The sequence below is a fragment of the Medicago sativa genome, chromosome 6, assembly GCF_051527215.1.
Source record: "Medicago sativa cultivar Bolivia chromosome 6, Bolivia_mono, whole genome shotgun sequence".
Classification (NCBI taxonomy): Eukaryota; Viridiplantae; Streptophyta; class Magnoliopsida; order Fabales; family Fabaceae; genus Medicago; species Medicago sativa.
In genome coordinates this window covers 18,710,325-18,737,496 of record NC_140754.1, presented here as the reverse complement: position 1 = coordinate 18,737,496, position 27,172 = coordinate 18,710,325, and the positions used below count along the sequence as shown (strand labels likewise).

At 33.9% G+C, this 27,172-nt stretch overlaps 1 protein-coding gene and 1 long non-coding RNA gene across 2 annotated transcripts; both read right to left on the bottom strand.

Moving 5' to 3' along the window:
- Positions 1-5,517: 5,517 nt before the first annotated feature.
- Positions 5,518-10,884, bottom strand: LOC146913445 (F-box/kelch-repeat protein At3g23880-like). Its single transcript, XM_085719674.1, has 2 exons — positions 10,237-10,884; positions 5,518-6,127 (listed from the first exon to the last, which is right to left on the bottom strand). The coding sequence occupies exons 1-2, from the start codon at positions 10,821-10,823 to the stop codon at positions 5,518-5,520; spliced, it is 1,197 nt and encodes a 398-aa protein (XP_085575800.1). The 5' UTR covers positions 10,824-10,884.
- Positions 10,885-17,696: 6,812 nt separating this feature from the next.
- On the bottom strand, positions 17,697-26,149 carry LOC146913444 (uncharacterized). The gene is made up of 3 exons (XR_015013563.1): positions 25,904-26,149; positions 19,828-24,098; positions 17,697-18,022 (listed from the first exon to the last, which is right to left on the bottom strand). It is a non-coding gene; the product is annotated as an uncharacterized LOC146913444 (long non-coding RNA).
- Positions 26,150-27,172: the final 1,023 nt, after the last annotated feature.

The window sequence follows — 27,172 nt, the reverse complement described above, 5'->3', positions numbered from 1 at the left end:
GTTTGTTGAATTACTCTCTAACTCTCAAATTTTAATCATATTTTTTTTATACTGGGGATTGTGCAAATAACTAGAAACCTAAAATTTTGCAAAATAAATAGTTGGTATTCGAGTGTGTAAGCGAACTACTCAAATCAAACGGAAAGAAATGGTTCTTTGATTGGAAGTAAAAAAAAAAAATGAAACAATATAATGATTAGAGCTTGAAAACGAATTCACATTTTAAGTTTAAAAAAGTATGAGCTTGAAAAGTAAAAGATTTGAATTGGAAAATAGTCTCCCCACAAAATTACAACCCTCTCATTTAAGGAAACATTATCACGTATCTCTCATTCATTGAAGCATGCAAAAACAAAAGTTTATAAAAAAATCACGCAAACTACGACACGACTTTCTCATGCATCTCACCATGCACGCAAAATGGAAGGATCAACGCCACAAAACTGTACTTCTAATATCAAAATGCTGATGACAGAAAAGGTAATGATCATGTTATTAAGCATGATTGTCATCATTGCCACTTCTTTCACCAGGATCCTGATATACTAGTAAAAAGAGAAACTGCAGCAAATTGATAAGGGATGGAAAATGAAAACAAATAGCTTATGAATTTGAAACATTTGGATCTTATATGTGGTAAGTTTTTTGAAAGCTGGAAAATAAAAAGATAAATGAATGTTGATAAAATTTAATAGTGGGACATGATGAAGATTTTGTATTATGTTGTTGGGTTGATAATGAAGAAAATAATGTTCTATACTCTTTCAAAAAAATTCAATACTTGTGGTTTGTGTGAGACCGCCACTCCTCACTTTTTATAGTCTGAATCTCCATTTGGTTTATATTATTAGTGATTAATGAGTTGTAAAAGATGACAAGAGAGGCGTGCTAGAGGTGTGAAATATCTATGTATTCTTAGCCAAAAATGGGAAAAAGAAAGAAAATATGTTGAAAGGTGTCTTGAAAATATTTTGAAAGTGTGTAGAATTATCAGTGCTTCATTATTTCGTTCAATCCCAAGGCTCGTGAATTGCAATGTACTCACACCATTCAACAAAAAAAAAAAACAAGGCAATCTTTTGTTCTCATTGTGTATATGATTCCATTTTAAAAGAAAATTGATCCGAAAAATGTATAATAACTTGTTTTTATATTTTGGATGTTTTTCGATGCAAATGAATCTAAAATTTGTTTATCTGAGAAATGTACATGTTTTGATATTTTGGATGTTTTTTACTTGAAAATTCATTTTTACCTTAAAATTTATTGTTCAACTCACTTTTAAGTAAATATTTTCAAATGTAAACCACTTCTTATTTAACTTATTTTTAACTCAAATTAATTTTACAAAATTAATTCATTTAAAATAAAAAAGTTACTATGCAAAATTCAAACACATAATTTGTGAGATGTGAGAGTCCACTACACTTATGATTAAATTAATCTTCATTCTTTTATTTAATGATTTTTTTCTTTTTTTTTTGATACTCTAAATAGAATTGTTTTAATAAAATGAAGGTAGGCATGCAAGTATAGGGAGTACGGAAATACGGAAGGAAAGAACAGGAGAAACCTGCTCTGGTACCAACTGACGCAATACGAAAGCCAGGGTTAGCAAGCGATAAACCTAAAAGATAAACAAACAGGTTGCAAGCGACAAACCTACAAGTAAGGGTTTCCAAAATCCACCAGAAATGGAGAAAACTCTAAAATAAAACTGAATGAATAAAAGTTATCCTCTTAGGCTACAACTGTTAACTTAAATAGAGAAATAACAAACGCTAATGGGTCAAAAATAACAAACTGAAAACAAAACAAACAAATAACAAAATTACTAAGGAAACCCTCCTACATCAGATCCCCATGACAAATGGAAATAAGTTAAAAGTTGATACTACTGTAAAGAGTGAGAGAATTAAGATATACACCCTCAGGTCACTAATATAAGCAAAAATTGATTTTTAGATTCATTCATTAAATGACGTATGTAGTCTTTATTATAGACTACATACGTCATTTAATGAATGAATCTAAAAACCAAACTTTTGCTTATATTAGTGTCCGGAGGGTGTATTTGTGTGCATTAACCATTCTCTCAAACCAAAGTTGGCCATAATGGAAATGAATTTTCTATGGATGTTCCCAATGGTCTATTACAAATCATGAAATGCATCTTTGAGATGAATATTTTTAGTCAATCCATTTCTTCAAAATCTACTTTGTGTGCTGTCTTAGCCTTTAGCTAGAAGCTCCTCTAGAGCCTGCACATGATTAATTTAGTAGCATATATAGATTAACAAGCAGCAGAAACAACCAAGAACTACAATTCTATGTGAACACTTGCAGTGGCGGATCTTGTCCAAAAAGTTAGGGGGAGCGGCAAATACTAACTAAAATATTATAATTTTTTTTATCATGACCTAGTTCAAACTATAAATATTATTTATGTACTAATTTTAGAATAAGAACCAAGAATTTATGTGCTATAAATCTAGATTTAGAAATAAGAACTAAGAATTGATTCCAACTCTCTCTTATATGTTAGAAAGACTATTTGTTATTAGAACAGTGTTCGGTCGCATACACAAGAAGACTTTTTAATGAAATAACCTAGTAGTAAAGCATTTTTCAATGGTCACAAACATAAATGAACAACGTTTGGTCACAAACACATAAAAAGACTTTTCCCCAAAATACTAAATCATTTTATTATTTATTATTATTAGAGAAAGTCTTTTAATATATGTGTCAAACACTATTCATTTATGCTTGTGACCACAGTAGCATTCCTCTTTAAAAAAATTGTTATAAAACAATAGATAAATAATTAATGCTTTAAAGAAAAAAAATAGCTATCGAGAGCTACTGAAAGTAGAAGAAAGAGAACAGAAGAAGGGGAAAAAGCAACCGAGAAGCTTCCATCTCGGTTATTCCGATTCTACTTTTGTGTTGCTGCACATTGCAATCAAGGCCAGCTAACATCATCCCAACATCAACAATCCATAGAGCAACTTTATTACACCAGAAACATTTCTTTCTGTCACACCGAAATCTCAGCGCCGATAGCTTATACGTTAAAAGGAAAGAGAGTTCAAGGAAGGAAAGGAATCGAACGAAATTCGAATCGACGACGATATGGTTGGATACGAAAAATTGAGATTTAGTGTGGATGGTGAAGGAATTGAACTGTGTGTGGGGGTGCCGTGAGAAGAAGGTCACAGTAAGCGTTGCAGTAGCAGTTCTTGAAAAAAAAATTAAAAAAAAATTGGGGGGAGCCATGGCTACCCCCCGCTCCCGTGAAGATCCGCCCCTGAACACTTGAATGCATTTTTTCCTTAATAGGGAAAGTTCTTAGGGAGTGATGAATGAAGGCAATACTTGAATGCATTTTTTCCTTAAAAGGGAAAGTTCTTAGGGAGTGATGAATGAAGGCAATACTTGAATGCATTTTCCTTAAAAGGGAAAGTTCTTAGGGAGTGATGAATGAAGGCAATACTTGAATGCATTTTTTTCATAAGAAAGTTTTTTACCAAACTTCATTATGTACGTGTTTGGTGACAAGATGGCTTAGTTTTTCAACGGTAACTCATGGTACTTTAAAGGATCATCTTGTTCGGTTTGGCGGGTTAGGTGGCTTTTCGAAACGTGTTCGGTTTGATTTTCATATTGTTTGGCTTTCTATGGTGTGGGTAATTTGGAAAGAAAAGAAGAGGTGCATTTTCCAGCATAAGGAGAAGCACTTGCAAACTTTATTTGAAAAAATAAAGCTTCGGTCCTTTTGGTGGTTGAAATCGAAATATGTCATGGTTAATTTTGATTATCATTATCGGAGTCTTAGCTCTATTCCTTATTTGTTCACAAATTCGTAGTTTTCCAATTTTTTCTCTTTAATAATGTAATCTTGTGACTTCTCATAGTTCTCTCTGATACACAACTTGTGTTGGAAAGACTTATTGGTTTGGTAATATATTTCGTTTTAACTTCATAAAAAAAAATTCTCTCATCATTATAATATTTTATTATTTCATGATATACATATAGATATTTAGCCATGATTTGAATAATTTTTAAAATATAAAACCATTTTTTTGAGAGAAGAAACTAATACTCCAGCAAAAGTATTAAATTATATTAGAATATTACATTATTTTTCTAATGTTATAATTTTTTTTTTATAAAAATATTATTGACACTACATGTAAATCTTGTTTGTGAAGAAATTCATGTTTTTTTTAAAAAACAAAAAAATTGGTGAAGGGATAAATGTTATTAATAAGTGGCACAAATGACATGTATTTATTGCGACCGTCAAATAAGTTTTAAAAATTGAAACATGTCACAAAAGAAAAGGATTTTAGGAGAAAACAAAGCCTAAAAAAGACTTAGGATAAAAAATGATTTAAATTGGATTCTTGGGAGAAATTCATGTTGTAACAGGAATTGTGAAAGCATGCCAGCAACATCAAAGGTTCAACAAGAGTGAAAACCACTCAGACACTCAATTGCTAGTTTTGTGTCGAGATGACCTGAATTTTCCAAGTAACTGATAAAACTAAGAGAAGTGTATTTAAGACGAGAAGCTAAGAGGCAACGACAGGAACAATTGAAGACGAAAACTGTGGTAGATGATGTTATGTTGAAAGACCGATTTAACGAAATACCATGCGCTGGAGTCTAGACCGAACATGTTTTTCTGTGTACAACATAGGAATTACCATTAAGAGTGTCAAAGTAAAACTTTTGGGAATGTAACTTTCAGTTTGAACAAGAAAAATGATGACAAAGGAAAAGGCAAAAAATGAAAGAAATAAGCATAACAAAAGAAGCAGAAGCTAAACAGAAGCAGAAGCTGAACAAAATCAGTAGAAGCATGACCATAACAAAACAAGCAGTAGAAAGGGCATTGAAACTAGGTAGCACAAATACATTTGATTACATTCAGTTAATTTATTTTCTAAAATTATTTCTCGAATGAACAAGTCGGTGTCGTGTTTGTGCTTCATAGCAATATGTGTAATACACATTAGTTTTTCTCTATGAAAAGCACATAACCATCTGTCTCATGGTTCAAAATATTTTCAAACACATTTTAATTGATCCTATTTATTTTTACAGATTTGAGCACTAGCAACGATTCATAGATACATAAATTAAGAGATATATTCATAGATTCCAAAATTGTCCTAAGCATGTTGCTGTTTTATTATTCTGAAGAGTGAATATCTGAACATCATGTACCAAGACCATTTCAGATGCTCTATTCAATTATATTTAAGGTTGAAGCAATAAAAAGCTTTATTGATAAAATAGTAACTTATGAATAAGATTAGTCTCACCCATACAAATTTAAAACACAGCAACAAAATCCAATGCCTAAGCTATCTTAATGTAATAATATCGATTGAAAAATAGCAAAAAACTCAAAGCAACCTAAACTAGAACCAACAGAAAATAAATAACATAAGACGAAAACACATTTGGAGAATATCTGAGGCCCAACATAGCAAAGTGTGTAGGTCAAGGTGATACTAGACTCTCAACATAGACATTAGAGGAGAACTCAGTAAAAGCGAGACTTTGAGTCTTTGGAATCTTTACAGTACCATTCTTAAAATTGTAAACATATAATTTACCACAAAAGTCAAGCAACACTTGGCCATCCTTCTCATAAATAAAAATTAGACGTGCATAGCAATGATCAATAAATTCTGTGAATGGAACACTGAACAATTTAGTCCAAGAATCCTTGTTTCCATAATCCTTCATAACCCAAATATCCAAAAAAGTTTTAGTTTGAGCAAGGACACATAAGCAATCCCTACAAACCTCCAAGCTATAGTAACACAGTTGTTCGTCTAGACCATAATCAGGCTGCAAAATGTCTTGATAAGACTCGTTACCTAAATCAAGGGAAAGAATGAACCATGAAGAGTCAATATCTTGATGATCTTTTATGGCCCAATGAATGGTGCCACTTACAAATTTCCCAGCACGCCCTTCAGGTCTACCCTTGTTTTCAGAAGGGAAGTCTGGAATCCTTCTCCAAACATTGCTACCTAAAGTATGAACCATAACTTGAGTTTTGCAAAATTTATGAGAGTTATAATATTGATAGCATGCAGCCACACACTACAAGAAAATATGTGATTTGCTACGCCCAATTTAGCAGCGAATTCTCAGCTAATTCCTAGCAAACGAGTTTAGCTAGGGATATACTACGGAATACCTATGGATTCGGCCTTAGCATGAATTGAGAGACAAATTTGCTAGGGAAATAATTTCAAGTAAGTCCGTAGCAAGTTTAACAAAAATCCTAGCAATTCCTTAGATAATCCGCAGCAAGAAAGCATTAAAAATGAATTTTCCGTAGCAAAGCAACTATAACTTATCATAGCAATTTCGCAATAAATCTACAGCAACATAACTATGACTTTACGTAGCAATTCTGTAGCAAATCTACAGCAGAAAATTAAAAAAAAAAATTAATGAATCCTAGCAATAACGAACTTTGATCCTTCTAAAAAATAATATATAAATGGTCTTCCTACTGCCTATTTTCATGATACCTGACGGGTACACCTAAGAAATGACATTTATATATCAATCATATTTTTTTCCCAAATAATTATGTGTAATAACATTTCATGTTTCATATTTCACATCATTTATTTTTTCTCAACTTTTTTTGTGTAGCAGTTGTGGTGACAAATTTATGATGGCTAGTTTTGAGATTGTGTAAAATGTGTAACTTTGCACAAGCAATGAACAAGCAAGAATGTCGCATCATATAAGGATGATAAGGTGAAAAGTGTCAACAAACCTGGGCCGGTCCATCAAAGTTGATTGGCAATATCTCTGAAGAAGCTTCTTGTCCCTGGTTGGGGGTTAGAACAACCTGAGCATCTATGATCTATCTCAAGTGAGATAGTTGTCTCACTTTTGTTAACAACCTGCATCTTTGCACCCACTGTATCCAGCATAACCTGTCAAAGGCAATCAGAGTAACAAACTTTCAATATAGAAATTGGATATTCTTGAAATAGCTGCTAAAAGAGCTCTGCCTTGAGAAAATTGAGAGTAAACATACAAAAACAACAGGCTTGTGACCTAATATCACAAACTCTGTGAATCAATGACCACGTGGTCAAGAGTTTGATCCTTGTTGCAAATAATTCCCTCGTTTTTTTTAATTGTTCTATTCGTTTATGACAGTCCACAGCTTCAGCTCATATTTTAACCAGCATTCCTCTTTTAGACCTCTAACCGAACCTTTTTTTTCTTTTCCACTCAGTATAGTTTTAACTTAACCATTAACAATATGAATAAGACTCATTTTTATGATAACTAATGTGTATAGTATTTCATTACTAACCAAGAATAATTAATGTGAAACTAGAATTCTCTAATTACTAATAACTAAAATAGTACAGACTCTAATCTAAAGGTTTGCTTATAGTTATAATAACACAATTATTGTCAGTTTCCTTCCTATTTACCAATACCTTTACTAGTTGGCCTATCATTTCCATAGGACACTTATTTGTCTTAATTATGGTGACTATCTAAAGGAATAACCCTAATTCTCTCATTTTGTTGAATTTTACAAAGCTTATGTCGACACAGTGGCCAACTCCACAAGAAGGAAAAGGAGGAAAACTAAATATTGTGACCCTAGTTGTAATGACATTCATCTTAGGCTTTAAGTATACCTTAAGGAAAAGAAAAACTAAATTGGGCAACTTCAGGAAGAATAAGAGTTATAAGGTGAACATAGTATCAACTTCAGCAACTTTGGACTTCTTAGCAGGAACAGGGCTATCGGCCGATTCATGTTTCTTTCTCTTACGCCCTTCCCCGTCTCCATCTTAGCACAACCTCCTCACCAAGTTCAATATCATTCTCAAACCTAAGCAACCCTGGAATCATCAACTTAGCACTGTAACAAATAGCATTCACAGCCCAATCCTTAACAATCAACCTCTTATAACTAGTCAAAAGAACCTCCAAAGGCATAACAACCCTCCTCGAATAACTCTCATCGCTCTTCTCCTTATCATAAACATACTGGGCATCCATAACAGCATGCATAGTAACCATATTATCATTCTCACCCATAATCCCAGACCTAACCCTCCCAATCTCTTGCATATGACCACCAACACCAAGGACTAAACCCAAATGAACACACATAGTCCTAACATAAGTAAGTAACCAACACCAAGATCATATTAGTTGCATCAGAGAAGGAACTGGAAATTTAAGTTATATCAGAGAATGAACTAACTCAAATGACTCAGTTATAAGAAATTCGTCATTCTAAGTACAACTAGATCACTCCTAGGCATGTACAAAATACGATCATAATAACAAGAAATTAATGTACAAAATATGATCATTCATTCTAATACAGAGGCATAATATTAGCATATGATCATTCTTTCTAATACAGAGGCAGAATATTCACCTTATAAACAAGCCCAACCTTATTGTCAAATATTAAAGGTCATTTGTAGCATTCTCTAACTTGAATTAGTGAATCCAACTCAAAGCCTTAGGACTCAGAGGCACCATCACCTAAACAATCAAGCACAAACATTCACATAAGAGAAAATCATTGCAACATTTTCCCCTCAACTTTCAGAAAATAAATAACAAGCTATTCAATATTATCTTCTAGAGATACTCATTTCAAAATAGACGGCGGCTCTCACCCTAATGTGGTTATGGCGAACTAATTAATTATGTAGAAAACATACCAAGCTATCACCCAAAGAAATCATATTTAACCTAATGTTAACACCAATTATCTAACAGTTGGTTGATAAACTATCTATTTCTGAACTTCAACCTCAAACTGCATAAATATAAATAGAATGGTAGCATACATCATAAAAAAAAACATTTCGAAGCATTTACAAGACACATATCTCAGATAATGACAGTGTTAATCAATCACAAGGTTAAATAACACGAGCTTGCAAATGTTTAACCCTGTCTTCTTTTAATGAGATTGTCAACTCAACATTGCATCAGTCTAGCTTCAGGCATACACACAGAAAAATCACAGGCACTTTTTAGTAAAATATACCTTAGTACGTTCCTCTTCCATTTGTTCAAAGTTGTATCTTATACTTTCTGGAATATTCGGCTTTGTGATACGGACACCAATGATCTCAATGCCCGGAGCATAGCGGGTACAGTCAACTTGAAGGTTGGAGAATCAGTCAAACTTTCAAGCAATGGTAAAACATAGAAAATCAGTCAAACTTTCCAAATGGTAGAATGAGGGTTGGAGAATTCAAAATCTCTTTAATCTCACTCATTTCCAAGAACAGTCAAAATACACTATGTGAATTCAAATATGATTTTAACATAGAATTCAATTCCTTTAAAAAAAAAACCTAAAATTGAAAAAAAAAATCAAATAACAGGACAATTCAAACAGAAAATCAAAGAACATGACAATTCAAACAGAAAATTTAAAAGGATCAGTATGAAACTCACAAATTATTCAGAGAGTACTTTTATCAAACACGTTCACTGCAATTCAAAGAAAAAGTGAAAAACTACCAAATATTTGTATGATAGAAAACAAAATTTGGAGTTAATCATAGTTTTACTAATCAATACCTTAGATCGATAGAGAAGCTCAACGAAAATGCGGCGAAGCAGCGAAAATCCACAGAAAATACGACGAAGCAGCGAAAATCAGTTGAGAATCAGAGAACCGGTGAGTTAGCGATTCTGAGGAAGTTAAGGCGGTGCAAACGTGAACCACTGGGATTTTGAGGAGCGATTTTGAGTAGCGATTTTGCGATGAGGGATTTTGAGATTGTGATTTTGCGATGAGGGATTTTGAGATTGAAATGATGAATGAGATACGAATTTTGCGATTGCATCGATGAAGATGAAGAATGGATTTGCGATTTTGCGAAGAAGATGAAGAATGGATTTGAGATTCTGCGAAGAAGATGAAGAACGAGACACGTTCTTTCTGTTAGAAATTTAGGACTTGTTTGGAAATATGTAATTTTTTAATAATTAATGAGTAATTTGAAACAAGTTAAATAAAGGGGTATTTTAAGCTGAAAACACGTGAGCCAATGACACTCATGACAAAAATACAAGCCTATACGTGTAGTTCTAGTAAAACAGGAGTATTTTTAATTGAGATTAACTATGAACGCCATCCGTAGTAAAATTTGGTAGCATATGCTACATTTTCTTGTAGTGAAAATTACTTTGTAATTATCAGTGAAACGATCATACCCGACACTATATAAAGTGTTAAATGTATGACCACATTGACCAGGTAGATTCAATGATGGCAATGTCTTCAATTTACTGGTACAAGGGTTCCATGCTACCATATCACGATGTTTGTAATCGGACTGCGTTCTGAAAAAGATGATGCCATCGCAAGAGTCAATCACGTGAGTACGAATATCACGAGGGTTTAAAGGGAACTGGAGCTTTGTCTTTGGGATGGTGCTCGGTGAGTTGCTTAAAATAGAGGGAAGTTGGAAATCCGAGAGAATGAACTCGCTTCTTGAATATAAGCTCCATTGGCACATGAGGAGGTGGTAATGGCGGGTGTGTGACAAGCGAAGGTGATCTTTAGTGAATTTTGGGTCGGAAATTATTGAATTCAAGGACTTACAAACACACTTGAGTTTCAAGAGTGACTTCACAGGGAGCCTATACAAGATTTCAAACAACAAATCGAGTGTTAATAGAGTAAGCAGGTTGAGAGGATTTCTGGTTCTGGTTGCACATCGTTGCCTCATGTTTGTGGCCGCTGCTGATAAACAATGTGTATACATGTAAAATACAATGAAACCCTACGGAAGTATATATATATATGGACCAAGTTTTTTTTTTTTTTTTTTTAACTTTAGTTGTCCAATATATATGTAATATTGGTTTGTTTTTTTTAACCAAGTTTTTTTTTTTTTTTTTTTTAAGTTTAGTTGTTCCATATATATGTAATATTGGTTTGTTTTTTTTATGAGAAAGTTATATTGGTTTTTTTCTTGACAAAAAGTAATATTGGTTTTTGAAAACGATAAAAGTATCATTCTAAGGGTCTGCTGGTAAACCAACATTGTAGCTTAGTAGATAAGTTTGTCTTGCCTAAAAAAGTCATGATTGGTAAACAATAAGTTTGTCACTGAGCTTATAGTTTATTTTTCAGACGCTACATTAAGAGCTCGTTTGTTATAACTTTTTTTAAGAAAAAAATCACTTATATTAAAAAAATTAAAAAATTAATCACTTTTAATAGTATTGCATCTGTTTGTTATAGATTTTAAAAAAAAAATCAGAATCTAAAAATAATCTAAAAACAGCTTCAAACGAGAAGCTGTTAGGAGCAACTTCTCAAAAAATAGATTTTTTTTAGAGGAGAGAGAAAATATGGTTCAAAAGATTAAACTAATTTTGTAACAAAAAAAATCCCTTTTATATAGTTGTATCCAAACAAACTAGATTATTTGCTTAAAAAAATGATTTTTATTACGGTAAACAAACGCAAAATAGATTCTGATTTTTCATAAAATCTCTAAATTATTTCATGTCAAAATCACTTTTATTTTAATCCATAACAAATGGGCCCTAAAAATTTAGAGATTGAGCCCGTTTGTTATAGCTTTTTTAACAAAAAAATCACTTTTTTTTTTAAAATAATCACTTTTAAGAGTTTTTGCATCCGTTTGTTACAAATTTTTTAATAAATCAGAATCTAAAAATAATCTAAAAAGACCTTCAAATGAGAAGCTGTTAAGAGCAGCTTCTCAAAAAATAGATTTTTTTTAGTGGAGAGAGAAAATATGATTTAAAAGATTGAACTAATTTTGTAACAAAAAATCCCTTTTATATAGTTGTATCCAAACAAACTAGATCATTTGTTTAAAAAAAGTGATTTTTATTAGGGTAAACAAACGCAAAATAGATTCTGATTTTTCACAAAATCTCTAAAATATAATCTCTAAATTATTTTATGTCAAAATCACTTTTATTTTAATCCGTAACAAACGGGCCCATTATTTTGTAGAGATTTTAAAAAAATCAGAATTTATTCTGCGTTTGTTTACCGTAATAAAAATCACTTTTTAAAAAAAATAATTTCGCTTGTTTGGATACACATACATAAAAAGGATTTTTTTTTGTTACAAAATTAGTTCAGAGCCCTTTTGTTATAACTTTTCTAAGAGAAAAAATCACTTATTTTTAAAAAATAATAACTTTTAAGACTATTGCATCCGTTTGTTACGGATTTAAAAAAAAAAAATCAAAATTTAAAAAAATCTAAAAACAGCTTCAAATGAGAAGCTGTTAGGAGGACCTTCTCAAAAAATAGATTTTTTTTAGAGGAGAGAGAAAATATGGTTCAAAAGATTGAACTAATTTTGTAACAAAAAAATTCTTTCATATATTTGTATCCAAACAAATCAAATTATTTGTTTATAAAAAGTGATTTTTATTACGGTAAACTTTTGAGCTCGTTAGTTATAGCTTTTTTAAGAAAAAAATCACTTATTTTAAAAAAATAATCACTTTTACGAGTTTTTCATCCGTTTGTTACAACTTTTTTAAAAAAAATCTAAAACCAGCTTCAAATGAGAAGCTGTTAAGAGCAGCTTCTCAAAAAATATATTTTTTTTAGGGAGAGAGAAAATATTTTTTAAAAGATTGAACCAATTTTATAACAAAAAATCTTTTTTATATAGTTGTATCCAAACAAACTGGAATATTTGTTTAATAAAAGTGATTTTTATTGCGATAAACAGACGCAAAATAGATTATGATTTTTCATAAAATCTCTAAAATATAATCTCTAAATTATTTTATGTCAAAATCACTTTAATTTTAATCCGTAAACAAGGGGCACAAAATATTTTTTTCAATCGTTTATATTTTTTTCATGTTATGATAATATACGTTTAATTTTTTTTAAAGGAATTCAAATAAGAAAAGTTCTAGTTACACTAGATTTTCTGAAGTAAAAGTCATTTTCTAAAAAAAATGAGCAAAAGCGAGCATTTGCTCTCTTAGCGAGGCTGACAGTCCAAAACGGGTTTGGATTCTCTCCAGTCACATGAGAGTCCAGTGAAATCATGTCCATTAAAAATGAATGCATGTGAGGATATTAAATATTAATAAATGTTGAAAATAAGAGAGAGAAGATATTTAATGGTGCAGATTGTACACTGCAGAAAACAGTAGAGATTTCCACGGAGGAGATCCATTCCCGTCCAAAACAGGAATATGTTGTTCGCTTTGCAAGCTTGACAGCACAGAAAAATCAGAGTTTTGGCCATTTGTAAGACATACATGCTTCAGTTTCATTGATAATGTTTCAGATTGATTTTAACAGCAATATATGAACAAAAGAACATGATTAGACATGAATTCTCATGCATTAACGTAGGGGAACTTATAGATTTTACTAATTAATGATAAACATGTAATTTTACTCACATCTCACATATTATAAATATTTAATCTACCTAAGGTGGGTTTTATCTAAAGGAACTCATCATAACAATTATGGATTCTCACAAACAGAAACAACCACTTTTAATATCACCTTGAAACCCTTAGCTCAAATCCTTGCACTAAACCCTTCTCGATCATCCATAGCCATTGTACTAGCCCTAGTTTCTAAACAACTTATTACAGCTTAAGCTTCAACTTATTCCAATCTTAGCTTCCAACTTTTATACCCATGCTGCAGTTCCACATTCCTTTTTCAATATTTGTTCTTGATACCAAACAAACCCCAAAAATTCAACTACTGGACATGCATACACCATGCTTACTTGAATTGTAAAAGTTCAACTTGAGAGTAAGAGAGGATGGTTTCGGCCAGGAGAGGGAAGAGAGGAAAATAACATATTGAAATTCACACATTAATTCAAATAAGAAATGAATAGTAAGCTTGCATGTATCATTTTGGCAAGGATTGATGAAGTTCAATGGGTTATGGTGGAGAGCCGGGAGTATGTTTTGGTCTTAGGAGAAAAATTAAAGAAAGAATGAGTAAAAATGGAGAACATATGTATATAAATAGGGATTCCACTTGTGTAACATAGAGGGATTTTATGTTATATTCCATTGACCAATAAGGGTATGCCAAGTGGCACACCTTTTTTTTTTTTAAAAAAAAAAAAGAAAAAATAAAGCAAACAACACGTGAGAGAGAGGAAGAAAAGTCAAGCTCCACACCTTCTTCTTCTTCCTCCCTTCTTCTTCAAAACAAAACCCAATTACAGTACTGTGTTTGTGTTTCTGCTTCGTTTTGTATTTTGATAAAGGATCGATTAAATGGACAAGAGCAATAGTAATGAAACAAAGAATCTCAATTCATTTCATTATGTTCTAAAAAGAGTTACAAACTTGTATAAAAGAACATATTTTCCAATGGAACTACAACTATGATAATTAGTGTTATGCCCTTGTTTAATTAACTCTTCTCAATCACAACTAACCGGGTAATGTTGGCCGATAGAATTTAAGCGGGATATTACACTTTCTTTATCGATCAATTTTTCCTCTTTTTCGATTTGAAATTTCACTTTTGTTTTTGATAGATCTCTCTTCCATGCATGTTTTTCCATTTTATCCAACCGATTCATCTTTTACTTTCTATCTATTTCAATTTTTCCTCTTTTCTTGATGTTGTAATATGTGTAATAATTTTTTTGAAGCGTAATATGTGTAATATGAAATCGTGTTAAATTATGGTAAGATGTCTACTTGATTTTTTTTTTATTTAAAAAGTCTAATTGATTCTATGGTAATTTTGTCATTTAATTATAATATGTAACATATCATGTTGTTATCATGTGCACATCAAACACATGATTATTCATATCATATCTTATCTTTATGATATGTTGGTCATCAAACGAACACTAAGGACTTGTACAAACTAACTCAACTCAAATCCAGTCAACCTAATTAATAAACATAATCATCATTAAATAAACCTGATTAAGTACATATATACCCATTTACAAAGAGATTGAAAGAAGATGAATAGGAAGGTAAGTCATGCCTTCACTTGTTGACAGCGAAGCCTTGCCGCATTTGATGAAGCTCTTGTCTCCAATGTGTGGTAAAAAAACGAAACCAATAAGTCATGCCGTTGTGAACTGAAACTTGTAACCATCGTCGCCGTGGTACATCATCTCACTTGCATCAAGATCATGAATTATGCGATGTTTCTCCACTATGGATGATATTTCCTCTCTCAATTTCATCTTACATTAATTCACCCTTTTTTCTTCTAGAAACTCTACTTTATTTGAGTAAACAAAGTAAAGGTTTTGGAGAAAATATTTGGGTAAAATAAGATGAAATTGAGAGAGAAAAATTAACTCATATAGAAGTAACATCGGAAATTCGTGGAATTGACACCAAACGATGACAATGTACACCGCTAACTATAGTTACGAGTTTCATAATTTTGTTGGAAAAGAAAAAACAATCGAAAATGTTGTTCTCAATTAAAAACACGATGGTTATGTATGACATAGTTTTGCCGTCAAAATGTGTTAGTGTATGTTGCTTTCTTTTCATCTTTTTAATTCTCTATTTTACTGTGTATATATTAAATTCGTCTTTAATTATAAGACTCTTTTAGTCAAATTATAGGAACTAAGAAAGTAGATAGAAATATTAAATTTGTTTGTAAATTTTTTTAACACTTTTAACCATTAAGAGAGAGATTTGATTTATGTTTTCAACATAATATTTATTGTTGGTCGAAGAAAAAATATATAAATATTGGATTACAACATAATTTTTTTTAACACTTTTAACCTTTAAGAGAGATAGTTGATTTATGTTTTCAACATAACTTTCTAATGATTACAACAGTAACATCCACAGTGTCTAAACAAAACACGTCCTCATCATCACAACATTTTCCCCCTATTGAAAGGTAAAAAAAAAAAACTACAATGAAATATTGGATCTATTTGTGATGAAATTTTTGAAAGGGAGGAGTTAATAAATAATATAAATGAAGGTTGATGAAAGTTTACAATGGGATATGTTGGATGTTTTGTAGTATGTTGTTTGTTGATGGGTTGATAATGAAGAAAAAATGGTGGCTTTAAAGTGTAGGGTGGATGAAGAAAAGAATGGTGATTTTTGCTCACTCAATAGTTTTCAATACTCTCTGTGGTTTGTGTGAGACTGTTACTTCTCCCTTTTTATAGCCCAAATCTCAATTTTAAAATTTAATTAATGATTAATGACTTGTGAAATATGCTACTACGTGGTACTAAACAAAACTAATAACAAATTTCTAAGCTTTATTAAATAGATGATGACTAGAGAGGCTTGATAAAAAGTCAGTGGTGGAGCAAGTGACTAAAGCCATGTTTTCTTAGCCAAAAATGGGGAGAAAAAAGAAACAAACTAAAAAGTTTTTTAGCAATTTTTTTGAAAAAGATGTAGTGATTATATGGATCACACACCAAGACAATCTTTTGTCCTCTTTGTCAAGGACAATTTTTAAAAACTTGTAATCCCTCTATCTTTTATTTATTATAGAAATTTCTAACAATAATCACATATATTAAGATAAATTATTAAAGTAGTAACTAATATTTGTTTGAAATATTGGTGACCATTATTAAATTACATCTTTTTTTTGGTAGAAATTCTTTTTTTTTTTTGGTAGAACATTATTAAATTACATCTGATATATAAATGCATTTAAAGTTGTTTTTTAATATTCAATAACAAATCGACACTATTAATAAAGAATATCAAAAAAATTGTTCTCAAAAAAAGGAATATCAAAAAAATCCTATGAAAATCGAAAACTATCATAAATTGTTCTCATAAGTTCTCTCAAATAGTCTTACGAAACTTATGTCACTAGATAAGTTGTAACATGTCAATCCAAATAGACAATAAGTTATATTACAATCTGAAAGAACAATATGGTTCTTTAACCCTAAGTCAACTATATAGGGCTTTAGGCATCTAAGTTTTGGACCTATAAATTAGGCTCGGTCGAAACAACAATTTAAAATATATTATTACAATTATATATGTCTAATAAAATAATTCATGAAAAATGTAGTTAATGTTATTTTAGTTGGCAATGGATGGGGATTTATCGGTAGTAATTCCATTTAAATTCTTCCTAATGCTTCGCATTGTGCAAAGTTTCACCATGACATTCAAGATAAGCACGTCTTCCTAATGGGCTTCAATACCAATTGTCCCGGTTGAAGGAATGGTGAACCTATCAGCTTCATCCTTAGAGGAAGACAACTCTTCGTGAAGCATTCAAAGTGTAAGTTTTGGTTGGAAGAAGTGAGTATAGTTTTGATTGCGTTGATTTTAATTTTTTTTTATTTTTTTTGTTTTGTTTTTCTTCTTATAATATGAACCGAAACGAATAGTTAACTTTACTAAGATTAAAGTTGTGTTATACAACAAAGCACATCAAATTCGGTAATCAAGGTTTGAAATTTCTCTGATTTAGATGGTTATTATCAACTCGTTGAAGGTTTCTCAAAGTTATCATTGTCATTGACTTGGCAAACATGGGTGGTATATTGATGCAACATGGGAATGCAAATCAAGTGCTTCTAGACAACTGAATGGAGTACCGTCGAACATAGTATATATTGAGATTAGAGGTTTAATTTGAAGTTGTAGTCCCAAACAAATTGGAATAATACTTTATTTGGAATAATGTTTAGGATAATTTCAACATATTATCAAGATCATCCCTGTAACACCCATACTAGACGTATCTAGAATGTCTAGCACGTGCGTTAAGTATAGTATTGGATACATTAAAATTCTACAACAAAACAACTACGAATGAATATATATATACAACCAAATGCGTTCGTACATAATAATACAACTCAACTTTTCTAAAGATATTATGAATGCATCCTTGATTATCCATCTCATCCTGCAGCGGGTACGAACGAACACTTGTCGTAACATCCATTCAGCTACTAGCTTGCTAATCCAACCTGTTTATCTGAAACAAATAAGGATTGGGATGAGACATAATGTCTCAGTGAGTTCCCCTAAATCCTAGGCTATAGGCAACCTCAGGGGAAACCTACGGTCACCACGTGTCTAAAATACAACCTGACGGTTGATTATACGTGTGTGGGGACTTGCATTCTTAGACGCTCGTGCATACTAGGGCCGTCATAGTCTTATCTCACTGTTATAGGCTTCACTTCCTATACGTGTCATGGCGGTCGAGGGGAAACTAAAACCGCATTGCCAAGAATACGCTCTACGCATTAAGGCCTAAGTCTAACATAATCATGACACGATTCTAACCCGGACGATTAGGGAAAACCTAATATCGTCAACGGTATATCTTTCTCTATACTTGCTCTATGCATAACTATGTTGTATCTAGCAACATATTCCATCCTGCTATCATGCTAGTTTGACGATCTACGTCTATGTTCTACTATTCTTGACGATCTACGTCAAGGCTCTACTAATTCTTGACGACCTACGTCAAGGCTCTATGACATAACATAAATATATCTAACAAATATGCATAGTCAAGTTCATTCATAACGTTAGCGTTTAACAAACAAATATTATCTGAGTTCATTTTACGGAAAGCCCCGAGTGGAGTAACCCCGAGCGCAATCCCTATCTATCCGATGGAAACCTATCTAAGGTATAACCAACGGCACTCCTGCAGTGACGTGCGGGATCCTTACGGCTAACCCCGTTTCACCTAATGGAAACCCCTTGAACCAACCTAGTGTGGACACAAGAGACACGACCACTACATCTTGCTAAAGCTTCTAGGTGAAGAGATATCTAATCGCCTCACAGCTTCATTAAAATCTTGTTCTAAATATATGCATGAGTATTAAATCTATACTAACTATCTCTTTTACCTCGGATGTCTATGCGATCCGACTAGAGGTAAACTATGTGCTTGCTTAACTTACTACGTGAGGAGATATCTAATCAATTCACGTCTTGCCATACTCGTATGGCACTCTAGTTTCTATTCGAAGAGATTACTCTATGCCACTTCGCAACTAGACAAGCTTACTACTCATGCCTAACATTCTATTCTCTACTAACTATTCTAGTTCTTGACAAGCTATGTCAAGGCTCTACTTCCATCCCATGCCTAGTTCTTTGCTACCCGAATAATTCGGCTAAAACTCTCTTGAGCCATCCCTGTAATACATGCTAAGATTGCCATGATTAATGGTGCAAGGATCAATTGACGATGTGTGCAAATTTTCAATACTTTCTGAAGACCGAAAATGCCATAAACCCAAGTTACGAGCCGTTTATAAATTTCATGATTTGATAAAGCCAAGCTTGTACCAGTAGAAAGATAAGTAAAAACAGTACAAGAATACACCGAAACGATCGCTACGGACCCCCACGCGACTGCCCCCAAGCACCCGAGCGCAGAACAACGCGAACGTTGTCCTGTCTGGGGCGCCTGGCGCCAGAGGGAGGGCGCCTAGCGCTGGCTCCCTGACTTGTGGGCGCCTAGCGCCCTTGTACAGGCGCAGCGCTGCGAATTTTTGCGTTTTCGGTGCTTTCGGCTACGGGTTTTCGCCATTTTCGACCCAAAACTCGACCAATTGGACCCTGTAATGCACCAATACATCCAACAACATATATAGCTTCATTTAAACATATCTCATGGCAATTTTTAGCATGTAAACAACAAGAATTACCTTGGGGTTACTTAAATTTCATAAAAGCAAAACTAACATAAAACATGATTTTTCTACAAGATTACACAAACCCAAAGGTGGGTATTCTATCTATGGAACTCACCTAGGTTGTTTCTTGTGTTTGCCTCAAGCTTCAAGCTTCTCAAAGTTCAAATCCTAACTTGAATCCAAGCTTCTACTCATTCCCTTTGTTGTTCCTTGCCCACAAGCTTCTTTGATTCATGCTTGCCTATCCCTTGATGATCTTGGAAGAGTTTGAGGGGCTAGAGAGGAGGAAAGGGGGCGGCCTCTAGAGAGAAGGAAGAGAGAATTCTTCACCCAAAAACCTAGAGAGAGAAGGAAGTTGGACAAATGAGATATTTTTGGGCCAACAACATATAAATATCTCTCCCGTGTGCAAATACCATTATACCCTTGCCTCAAGCGTGTTAAATCCGACACTGATGCTTAAGTCCACTCTTGACTAATATTACTCATTAATATCTTTCGTCGCACTTGACGTTCTGTAACACTTAATCTCTGATATCTAACTCATACCTGACTTATGCCATTAATAGACATTTCCATGATCATTTGTCCTCTGACACATTCATCAGACGAACTTTTGATTAGCTGACAAGCGGGATGTTACACTCTACCCCCCTAAAAAAAATTTCGTCCTCGAAATTTAGAAATCATCTGCAATCATTGCAACTAAAATCTGTCTCATTTGGTTCCTGTTATACTGCATCTGATTAAAATCACTTCAAGGAGTTTGAAATATACTTTCCTTATCAACACGTAACTCTGCCTCTTCTCAGTCCGCATAAACGAACATGATCTTTTCTATCTTAACGTCTTCCTCAATCACAGAACTATCTAAGAACATAGTGATTAAAACTAACTTTTGATATATGAGGATTGCTTGTCTCGGATATATTCCTTCTCTGCTTAGCATGAACTCTGCATCTAAGTAATTTTTCTCTATCTGAAACACTCAGGATTTGCCTTTAAACTGGAGTTCTACTGATATCCAGGTTTGCTCTGCAGTGCTTACTTGTATCTAACACATCTTTTCATGCTTACATCTTATCACGCATACATAATCTTCATAGTCTCCCTGAACTGCAATTCATGCGTAGCTCGTTTAACTTGGCATAAAGAAGTGAGCTCAACTACACTGATTCATCTGACAATCTATTAACCTGTCTGGTGATTCACATGCTCTTGAAACTTTCTACTAAGTCCATTTGCACTTGCATTGGACACTCAAAGCACAAATCTGTGCATCTCGTACGACGTGAGTATCACATGGGTATTGTCATTCATAAAATTCTATCTTCTAGTATTGGCATACTTTCTAGCGCCATTGCTTGTTATTTAATAACGATACTCATTCTAGCTTTTGTTTCTAAGAGTTTCTAAACTTTGGTACATAGGCACTTGGGACGAATAGATGCATGACTAGAAAATATCATTTTAAAACTGAGTCTATACTAGTACTGCAGACCCACAGGACGAGTCTCTATATCTGAAAAAAAAAAGGTTTTATGACTCTCCTTCACACTTGTCTCTAACAAGCTGGTTCTGAAGTCTGTACGTCTTAAGTGAGCTTACCCGCTTACGACGTATCTCATCAGTTTTAACAATGTGAAATTTCATGTTTTTTTTTTAAAATAAACATCGTTCCCAAGTTCCTCAATACCAATCTTATCCTTAAAAGTTATAAAATCATGGCTTGACACCATTCTAGAAGGTATCGTTATCATTTAACAAGCATGGTATAAGAGGGTATGTACTTCGTCAGGCATAACTCATCAATCGTACTCCATTAACATAGCATATACTCTTTCTGACTAACCAACAGCTCTTCTACGAATTAGACATCACCAAAAGGCAACTCGATTAATTCATCTGTGTTAACTCTAGTCTTTCTCATCTTACCTGAGTGAAGATGCTTTCTTTAAACTTTTACTTTAATCATTACTGGCTGCATAAGCATCTATACTTACTTAACATAACGAGAACTCCTCGCTTTCCACATAATACTTCTCACTGAAATGGTATCTCTATTTCGAACATTTTTTTTCCACAAGGATTCTTACTACAAAATTCCATGTTCCATGGCTACTGTTCGCAACTTAATTAATTAATTAACTTCCGTTGCGCTACTCTGATTCCCATCGGTTGCCATCAACCATTACTCTGATCCGTCGAGACGAATAACCTTTATTCTTCTTCTATTATTACATTAATGTCTGCTTGAACTCTACTCAATACTTCTATGTTGCATGCTACTCTGCAACCTCGCTCTACTCTTTGTTGGTAAGATTGAACCTCAAGGAAACTTACCTCTGGACATATCAATGTCATACGTACTCTTATTCCTGAGCAACTTAACTCAAGGAGCACATCTTCGCTATTACATAACTACTATTCCATGAAACGCGCTTACAACATCTCATGGTAGACTCATCTTGCACTCAGACATACTTCCTTATGCATCTAACATTGTAGCTTCGTATCTCGCATACTATGTTTTGCTCAATCCTTCCTATGCTTGCTCGTTAAAATTTTTTTTTTTTCTAATAAAATTTCGTAAATTAGCACACGGGTCATTGACGTTGATGATTTACAACTATATATAAAACATATACTGAGTCTAGGTCCCAGTCGTTACTCTAAAATCCCAGGACGAGTTGATAACACGTATGTGTCATCAAATCTTAGTCCTAGTGAGTTTAGCCCAAACTACACGAGTCGTAACAAACCAGTACCTACAAAATTTCATTTTGAATTTCAAAAAAAAATATCAACTTCAATCACCCATATGCGTATGTCTTTCTAAAATCATGTAAACTTTACAACTTAGCATCCTAACGAGCCTTCGCAAGTTCATCAAGCAAAACATAGATTCGAGGAGTACTCTTAACTCTGCGAAATCCAAATCCTCGTGATTTCATATGACTGCACCACTTTAACTCCTTACTTTATGCCTTCACATCGGTAACTCCCATTCTAGATATTGGTGCCTCTAAACTCTTGGTCTAAACTCATTCTTATTTCTTGACACATTAACTTCCAAAGTCACGTTAAACCGGATCGATTTTCGTTGATGGTTGCCCATGTTTTTTTCCCTTTTGAAACTTTAGGGGGTGATATGCATTCGTCACTCGATATATAAAAAAAAAACAATTTCTCATTGCATAAAAGATGGTGAAGACAACTCTCCAATAGTCACTGCATTCCCTAGAGACGAACTGAAAAATTTTGCTCTGGGTTCGCTATTGATGAGTTTCTTCAGCTCAAATTTTTTTTTCAAAACATAGTTTGCATAAATTTTTATTTCACAAGTAATTTAATGCACATCAGTCATTCCCAACATCTAAAATATCCTACTACATATGCATGGCAAGCATCAACCTAATTCGATACAACTCTCGGCACTTCGGAAACTAATGCTTCATTCCTGTTAACATAAAACTTTCACTGAATCCTTTTTCTACTACGAGTAGCTTACTTCTTTGCGTTACTGCTTAACGTAGCTTCCCGAACACTAGAACCTCGTTCACTTTGAACATTCAAGTCCATAATCTCAATAACATAACGCTAATCCTGAGAGTCTATTAATCCCGTCAACCTACGTCGACTGCTCTCTATCTTGGAGCCTTGCGCTTACTTTCTGGAATACAATTCCGTTCTAACTACGACCCTTACTGAAGCTTCAGGTCCTGCTAAGATATTTTTGTATTCTCCACTTACGGGTATACGAAGTATCATCAACAACTTACCCAACGCTGTCTAAGCGCCCCTTCTTAACATTGCCTTACATTCCCGAAGGATTCATACTTATACTTGCTTAATTCACCGGCCACCTACTGGCACGATCAACTTTTTACTAATACTCATTCCGAGTTCTTACTTTCTGGTGCATCTTAATCACATACTTCGTTCCTCCAGGGTCCTATTCAGCTCTCAGGCATCCATTCTAATCGTCGAATGCTAAATTGAGTTGATCAGGCTCAACTAACAACAACAACTAGAACATTCACCCGGAACCCAATGGTCCCACTACCTTTGTTGTAACTTAATGACCCAAGGCACGGTCTGAATCCACCAGCTCTGATACCAAATGTAACACCCATACTAGACGTATCTAGAATGTCTAGCACGTGCGTTAAGTATAGTATTGGATACATTAAAATTCTACAACAAAACAACTACGAATGAATATATATATACAACCAAATGCGTTCGTACATAATAATACAACTCAACTTTTCTAAAGATATTATGAATGCATCCTTGATTATCCATCTCATCCTGCAGCGGGTACGAACGAACACTTGTCGTAACATCCATTCAGCTACTAGCTTGCTAATCCAACCTGTTTATCTGAAACAAATAAGGATTGGGATGAGACATAATGTCTCAGTGAGTTCCCCTAAATCCTAGGCTATAGGCAACCTCAGGGGAAACCTACGGTCACCACGTGTCTAAAATACAACCTGACGGTTGATTATACGTGTGTGGGGACTTGCATTCTTAGACGCTCGTGCATACTAGGGCCGTCATAGTCTTATCTCACTGTTATAGGCTTCACTTCCTATACGTGTCATGGCGGTCGAGGGGAAACTAAAACCGCATTGCCAAGAATACGCTCTACGCATTAAGGCCTAAGTCTAACATAATCATGACACGATTCTAACCCGGACGATTAGGGAAAACCTAATATCGTCAACGGTATATCTTTCTCTATACTTGCTCTATGCATAACTATGTTGTATCTAGCAACATATTCCATCCTGCTATCATGCTAGTTTGACGATCTACGTCTATGTTCTACTATTCTTGACGATCTACGTCAAGGCTCTACTAATTCTTGACGACCTACGTCAAGGCTCTATGACATAACATAAATATATCTAACAAATATGCATAGTCAAGTTCATTCATAACGTTAGCGTTTAACAAACAAATATTATCTGAGTTCATTTTACGGAAAGCCCCGAGTGGAGTAACCCCGAGCGCAATCCCTATCTATCCGATGGAAACCTATCTAAGGTATAACCAACGGCACTCCTGCAGTGACGTGCGGGATCCTTACGGCTAACCCCGTTTCACCTAATGGAAACCCCTTGAACCAACCTAGTGTGGACACAAGAGACACGACCACTACATCTTGCTAAAGCTTCTAGGTGAAGAGATATCTAATCGCCTCACAGCTTCATTAAAATCTTGTTCTAAATATATGCATGAGTATTAAATCTATACTAACTATCTCTTTTACCTCGGATGTCTATGCGATCCGACTAGAGGTAAACTATGTGCTTGCTTAACTTACTACGTGAGGAGATATCTAATCAATTCACGTCTTGCCATACTCGTATGGCACTCTAGTTTCTATTCGAAGAGATTACTCTATGCCACTTCGCAACTAGACAAGCTTACTACTCATGCCTAACATTCTATTCTCTACTAACTATTCTAGTTCTTGACAAGCTATGTCAAGGCTCTACTTCCATCCCATGCCTAGTTCTTTGCTACCCGAATAATTCGGCTAAAACTCTCTTGAGCCATCCCTGTAATACATGCTAAGATTGCCATGATTAATGGTGCAAGGATCAATTGACGATGTGTGCAAATTTTCAATACTTTCTGAAGACCGAAAATGCCATAAACCCAAGTTACGAGCCGTTTATAAATTTCATGATTTGATAAAGCCAAGCTTGTACCAGTAGAAAGATAAGTAAAAACAGTACAAGAATACACCGAAACGATCGCTACGGACCCCCACGCGACTGCCCCCAAGCACCCGAGCGCAGAACAACGCGAACGTTGTCCTGTCTGGGGCGCCTGGCGCCAGAGGGAGGGCGCCTAGCGCTGGCTCCCTGACTTGTGGGCGCCTAGCGCCCTTGTACAGGCGCAGCGCTGCGAATTTTTGCGTTTTCGGTGCTTTCGGCTACGGGTTTTCGCCATTTTCGACCCAAAACTCGACCAATTGGACCCTGTAATGCACCAATACATCCAACAACATATATAGCTTCATTTAAACATATCTCATGGCAATTTTTAGCATGTAAACAACAAGAATTACCTTGGGGTTACTTAAATTTCATAAAAGCAAAACTAACATAAAACATGATTTTTCTACAAGATTACACAAACCCAAAGGTGGGTATTCTATCTATGGAACTCACCTAGGTTGTTTCTTGTGTTTGCCTCAAGCTTCAAGCTTCTCAAAGTTCAAATCCTAACTTGAATCCAAGCTTCTACTCATTCCCTTTGTTGTTCCTTGCCCACAAGCTTCTTTGATTCATGCTTGCCTATCCCTTGATGATCTTGGAAGAGTTTGAGGGGCTAGAGAGGAGGAAAGGGGGCGGCCTCTAGAGAGAAGGAAGAGAGAATTCTTCACCCAAAAACCTAGAGAGAGAAGGAAGTTGGACAAATGAGATATTTTTGGGCCAACAACATATAAATATCTCTCCCGTGTGCAAATACCATTATACCCTTGCCTCAAGCGTGTTAAATCCGACACTGATGCTTAAGTCCACTCTTGACTAATATTACTCATTAATATCTTTCGTCGCACTTGACGTTCTGTAACACTTAATCTCTGATATCTAACTCATACCTGACTTATGCCATTAATAGACATTTCCATGATCATTTGTCCTCTGACACATTCATCAGACGAACTTTTGATTAGCTGACAAGCGGGATGTTACAATCCCCATCAAATTGGAGAAGATGTTTTAATAGTAAAAAATGGATACTTTGGTAAACAAATTCAAAATTTCATAATAGAGAAATCATCTATTAAAATTGTAAATAAGATAAAAAAAAATAAGCATCCAAACTAATAACATCAAATATAAAAAATTTGGGCTCCTAAAATCTAAGATTTATATATTTTTAACATCCCTAAACGACATGTTGTTTATTTGGTCTGTTGGGTTACATTAACCAATTTCTAAACGACGTGATGCTTTAATATTTTGAAAAGAAAATAAAATTGTGTTGTTTGAAAATAAAATTTGATCTAATATGTTGAACCTGACGAATTTCAAATGAGATATCCCCTTAAAGTAACATAAATCTATTTAAAATGTTGTTATCTCCCAACAAATATTTTCCATACACACCCGTCAATGATCGAACCCAGAACCCAAATTGATAGGTTAAGTATATAAAACTTGTACCATACTATGTTTTTTTTTTTTGAAAAATTTGTACCATACTATGTTAATTTTAACATTGTGTTTAATTGAGGTGGTTATTAATCTATTTTTTTTGACAATATTTTTGTGTGAAATATCCACTAACTTTCACTGATTATTAATCTCATGAGACCTTGGCTTGCCACTTATATTGAGTATTTCCATTCAACAACATTTTTTTTTTATCCAAAATACCCGAAACGAGTGCATTGTTTAAAGAATTCAAGTCCAATTATACTCCGATCAATG